This window comes from Wickerhamomyces anomalus, assembly GCF_001661255.1.
Source record: "Wickerhamomyces anomalus NRRL Y-366-8 unplaced genomic scaffold WICANscaffold_7, whole genome shotgun sequence".
NCBI classification, from domain to species: domain Eukaryota; kingdom Fungi; phylum Ascomycota; class Saccharomycetes; order Phaffomycetales; family Wickerhamomycetaceae; genus Hansenula; species Hansenula anomala.
The window spans coordinates 446,718-453,012 of NW_017567116.1; the positions used below are offsets into that span (position 1 = coordinate 446,718).

General features: G+C 35.3%; 1 protein-coding gene across 1 annotated transcript; it reads left to right on the forward strand.

Annotated features, from left to right (window-relative positions):
• Window positions 1–3,953: 3,953 nt before the first annotated feature.
• On the forward strand, window positions 3,954–4,787 carry ADY2 (Ady2p; the record flags this gene model as incomplete). Its single annotated transcript, XM_019183906.1, has 1 exon — window positions 3,954–4,787. One exon carries the CDS (start codon window positions 3,954–3,956, stop codon window positions 4,785–4,787), a length of 834 nt encoding a protein of 277 aa, XP_019036353.1.
• Between the last annotated feature and the right edge of the window lie 1,508 nt (window positions 4,788–6,295).

Genomic DNA, 6,295 nt, shown 5'->3' on the forward strand with positions numbered 1-6,295 from the left:
TCTTGGTTGTCAGTGTTTTCTTTTGGAGCAGCAGATGAAGTGATAGTTGATGGTTGCATTGTTGAAATTATAGTTGTTTGATGATGAACTAAATTAATGATTAACAAGATTTACAAATGGACTTCGGGCTTATTTATACACAATTTCAACTTGAGGATACATTTTATTTGTTACAATGGGATCTTGGTTTTGGGGTTGATGATGGTATTGGTGGTGGTTTTGATTAAACTTTGGGATTTCCTAATCGGGATGACACAAAAGATCATGGTCAAATTTTAACGAATATAGCTGCAATGGATACTCAAATAAGAATCTAATATTACTATTTCAGGCAACATGGTTTAAGCTCCAGATCTTATTATGCTTGACTATGTCAGATTTGAAGAGGATGCGAGGGTTTGATTCAATGGCTAACCTCATTTTCAAAAGTATTCGTATATTGTCACCGACAATGTGAGCTAAGGTACAATGTCGATTCTGATCAAAGGGTTGATCGTGGCCAATATTATTTTCAACGCTTTGAGAATTCATTATTAATTTCTCAAAAACAATTCATGACTCACAGCAAATGATAATTCGGGTTTCTTCTTGGCTGATTAATTATTTGCATACGAGTTAAATATCATTCTAAAAGCTGAGGAACACAAACTTTATGATAGTTTCAACTGATGGCATAGATGGAACAAGATAAAGGTTTTATTAGACTACGTTCAAAAGCTCAAGATCCCAAAGGAATTATAGTATTAAAGATTAAATATAGGAAATGATGAAAGGTTTTTCAATAACAGCAATATTGTTGAAGGAAAACTGCAGCAACAGCAAATTTGACTAAGTATCTTCAAGAACCAATACCATTTTCAGGAACAAATATAACGAGCAAGAAAGAATAAAAATTGTTTGGATAGTTAATTGAGCTTCAGCTTAAGCAATGGTACAAGTGAACCAAATAGCACCTGGACCGGTACCACCCCAGACAAATTGATCTTGGTTATCAGTGTTTTCTTTTGGAGCAGCAGATGAAGTAATAGTTGATGGTTGCATTGTTGAAAGTATTGTTGTTTGATGATAAACTAAATTAAGGATTAACATGATTTACAGATGGACTTCGGGCTTATTTATACACATTTCCAACTTGAGGATACTTTTTATTTGCTACAATGAGATCTTGGTTTTGGGGTTATAGGTCTTATTAAATCTTTTGATTGTGGTTTCGATTTGAATCTGTCATTTCCTAATCGGGTTGACACAAATGGTCGCTCATGCATAGAAGAAAATTTCACGAGAAAAACAGAAATTTACAGATCTTGAAACTATCCAGAAAGGGAAGCCTCTATACATGTGAAACAATTGTTTTATCACTTTTGGGTAGATGGTTCTTGTTAATGCTGCCAATTTTACGATCTTGCTGATTTCTGGTCATTTCTAAGATTCGTTCTACAGGTTGTGCCCCATTGATTCATGTTCATCCTTATTAGTTGAGTACGCTAAGATGCGCTTAGTTTCTGCTGAATGCCAGCTGTATCTTTAAGTGGTACATGGATCGTAGCTCTTGTTGCTGACTAGTGAAATTGCAGGAACACTTTCAATTAGGTCAGTTGAACTCTTTAGAACCCTAGACGTATTGAATTTTTTTGAGATGACAATTATACGTTGGAATATGAATTAACTCAACACTCAATGTCTTTTCATGTGTGATCATCTTGAGTAATTATATTCTACACTGTTAGAAGTTATTGATATCAATATCTGTGTTATTAAATATTAAATAGTGAAGAGATATTTATTGAAATGAGCCAGTATGAATTGAAAAGCCTATAATAAACCACTTTGAGCTGAACATAAAGAACGGGAAATAGAAATAGAAAAGGAAAAAATTGTTGATGTTTGTTAATCATGACCAGTATAGTTGAGTTAAGCAATGGTACAAGTGAACCAAATAGCACCTGGACCAGTACCACCCCAGACAAATTGATCTTGGTTGTCAGTGTTTTCTTTTGGAGCAGCAGATGAAGTAATAGTTGATGGTTGCATTGTTAAAATGATTGTTATTGTTTGATGATTTACAAGAAAGAATTATTTCTGCTTTCTCTAGAAGACTCGTTCCTTTTTATATTCATTTTCAACTTGAGGGTATAGTTTATTTGTTACAATTGTCCATGGTTTTGAGGTTGACGATGGTTTTGAAGATTGATGGTGGTTTTAATACAGAACTGAAATTTCCTAATTGGGATGGCACAAAAGATCTGTAGTTTTTTTGGAGATATAGGATATTTATGAAAGAGTCAAAGCTGGTAATAGAACTAGCTAGACTTTATCAGCGAAGTGCTTTGAGACTGCTTTCAATACTCAATTTGATCTAGATATAAGAGGTTCTCATGATGGTGGCGAAATGTTTTGAACAGCTACTTAAAGGATTGAGTACTCATATTCTTAGCCTAGGTATAGACGGCTCTCATAATATGGTAAGGGATCCACTTTAGCTTCTAAAGGAATTATGAGTATGTTGATCTGTGCATGTCCATATAGTGCAGGCGAACATTTCAGCAGTAACTCTATCACCAGTAGATCATGATATACCTCAATTAAAACGTCTATGCCTGACAGCTAAGATATCAATGGCTGAAGCGCTGTGACTATTCTTGATATTATGTGTATATGAATCATCTAAAAATTATTAAAACTATGGAACTGCAATATAGAACAATATTGTAACGACGTAGCTGGCAAAACTGATATAAGTGCAATAGTTCCTCGCCTGACATCAGCGTACGTGACAATACCATAGATGTGTTGCGCCATCCAGAAATCCCAATTCGCGAAAAGGAAATCAGCTTCCAAAAGGCCCTGTCCTCCTCAATTAAATGTCCATCTATACTGATGAATCACAGCTACCTAATCACAATCTTTTTGTAGTGTACTTTGAAAGAGAATACAATTGTATAGTTCCAGGCGAAAGTTCAAAACTCAAAGGTTTGAGGCAGGCAACATGCGTTGACAAAATGTTGAGTACTTTGTACACTGTTGAAACTTGAAATTCAGGAGCCCGTGTATTTTGAACAATAGACCTTAATTGTTTCTATAGGCTATATGCTCAGCTCTAGTCACGACTCACTAGTACTATTATTACTGCTGTTGTCTGTACATTTCGCACACTTTGTGACAAAAAGCAGTCAATGACAAGACATTTGTTTAGCGAACACTCGGCAGAACTGGTACCTGAATTTAAAAGTGCCTAGATACACATAAAATATCAATAGCTAGTGAGCTTAGATATAGATATTAGGAATAAACAGAATTTATACGTAATCAAGTTATGATTCTGATCACATGTAGCAGATGTTATGCCTGTCGTTTATGCTGGATCGTCTGTCAACTGATGCCGTGTCACAGTCTCCACAAGAAAAGCAGATGACTTCGATGACAAGGTTCGACGTCGATGAGCTTATTCATAACCAGCAAAGAACAGCCTGAAACACAGAGCATACATGACGAATTCCCAATTGAAGAAACGGTCCGACCAAATACCCCCAAGGGTCCGAAACCAATTGTTTGTTACCGTTCACCTTCATGATTTCGGCGGTGTGTTGGGTTTTTCACTATGAAAGGAAATGTGTTTTATCCAATCCAATTTAACGATAGTACTGTTGAAATGTTGAAATGAGGAGGACTTAATTGAGTCATATTTGAAATGATCAGTAATTCAGAGTTTAAATCATTTGACATTGGATTCGCACACTACATTGTTTATGGTTCCACGATCTTTCGATGGTTTGGTTCGGTCTGAAAGCCAAAACAACCTTCTTGTTGAGCCCCACATATACATTTTTGTTAGGTAATGGTTAACTAACGATATATATAAAAGGAACTCAATTCCCAAAGCTTGAAATTTAATTGATTTACATATTCCTCCTGTCAATTGATCAATTTCAACTACAATTGATAAATTTTCAAAGATGTCAGATATCGAAAAACAAGCAACTCCACCAATACACAGAGATAGTAATACACCAACATATGCTGGGAATAATCCAGGTTTCAATGATGCTGAACCAGAAGTTTCCAAAATCTCACACGGTGGTGAAAATAATGAGTACATCTTCATTGGTAATACAAAAGTTTTAAAATCTGAATTAGTTTCAGCTTTCGGTGGTACTTTACAACCAGGTTTAGCTGCTCCATCAATTCATAAATTTGCCAATCCTGCCCCTCTAGGACTTTGCGGGTTTGCCTTGACAACATTCATGCTATCAATGTATAATGCCCGTGCTATGGGTATCACAACCCCAAATGTCGTTGTTGCTTCTGCATTTTGGTATGGTGGTTTAGTTCAACTCTTAGCTGGTATGTGGGAAATTGCTTTAGAAAATACCTTTGGTGGTACTGCTTTGAGTTCTTATGGTGGTTTTTGGTTAAGTTATGCTGCTATTAATATTAAATGGTTTGGTATAGGAGAAGCTTATGAAGACAAACAAGAACTGGCAAATGCCGTGGCCTTCTTCTTATTAGGATGGGTAATTTTCACGTTTGGTATCTTGCTTTGTACGTTGAAATCTACTGTGGCATTCTTTTCGTTATTCTTCTTCTTGGAGATTACATTCTTGTTGTTAACTATCGGAGAATTTTCAGGAAAAGTTGGTGTCACAAGAGCTGGTGGTGTCTTTGGTGTTATCACAGCTTTTATTGCTTGGTATAATGCCTTTGCTGGTATTGCTAATAGAGAAAACTCATACATTATCGCAAAAGCTGTTCCAATGCCTGGATCTATGGAAAGATTGAAAAATCGTTAATGTACTCTGTTAGATATGGATCAAAAAAGTAGATCACAAACTGCTTTTCAATGCTCTTCTCACCATGTGTTGTTTATTCAATTTTTTACAGGAACAGGTTCCGTTTTATTTTTATTATTTCCTCCACTAATTATATTAATTAAAGTCAAATAAATTCGTTATTCATTCCGTAAGGATTTCTAAACTTTTACTTTGTTGTTGCACCTGTACTTTCAAAGTCAAATAGCTAACTATTAGTTCACTCAATGCTTTTACTCCAGCAGCACCGATCAGGTAGTTTTAATTGCCTAATCAAAATTCACAGCTGAAAGTACTACCTACACGATAGATTTAGCATTCATTACGGTTGATCAAAGTAACGTCTATAAAGCTCAACAGTGTATGCGGAAATATGTTTTGTATGCTATTATTTTCGCGAATGTTCAGTTTTTATTTCTTTGGTTCACGAATTAACAAATTCAACGTATTTAGTATACTCGAGTTAGCTGATCAACTTGAGGCAAAGAATATCTATGGGCCATGTTACTGTGCTTGTTTGAGGTGGGAAGACCTAAAGATCACTGGGCTATTGAATGCTATGCGCTTTTTTGGAATTCATGTTAATGATGGTGTCACAAATTAGCTTGTTAACCGCAGGTAAAGCCAATCGAAACAATCACTAATTTCGAGGTTCAGTTAAAAGAGCGGCCTGGAAAATGGAATGTTCTATGCGCTATGATTTGTTAACTTCTTATTGCTGAGTTGTCACTACGTTGAAATTTGAAAGAGATGGAAATAAATCAAATTAAATTATAAACATTGACCAAACACGAAAAATTCAGGTTGTAACAACATTAAAATAGCTCAAATTGAGCTCCAAAGCATCTATTGAAAGCTAAATGAAATTTTCAGTTGCATATAGAAAAAGAACACCATGTCAGAAGGAAGAAAAATGGAATTGTTGTGTTGATATTGAGGTTGAGTAAAACACTATCAGCTTAAGCAATAGTACAAGTGAACCAGATAGCACCTGGACCAGTACCACCCCAGACAAATTGGTCTTGGTTGTCAGTGTTTTCTTTTGGAGCAGCAGATGAAGTGATAGTTGATGGTTGCATTGTTGAAATTATAGTTGTTTGATGATGAACTAAATTAATGATTAACAAGATTTACAAATGGACTTCGGGCTTATTTATACACAATTTCAACTTGAGGATACATTTTATTTGTTACAATGGGATCTTGGTTTTGGGGTTGATGATGGTATTGGTGGTGGTTTTGATTAAACTTTGGGATTTCCTAATCGGGATGACACAAAAGATCATGGTCAAATTTTAACGAATATAGCTGCAATGGATACTCAAATAAGAATCTAATATTACTATTTCAGGCAACATGGTTTAAGCTCCAGATCTTATTATGCTTGACTATGTCAGATTTGAAGAGGATGCGAGGGTTTGATTCAATGGCTAACCTCATTTTCAAAAGTATTCGTATATTGTCACCGACAATGTGAGCTAAGGTACAAT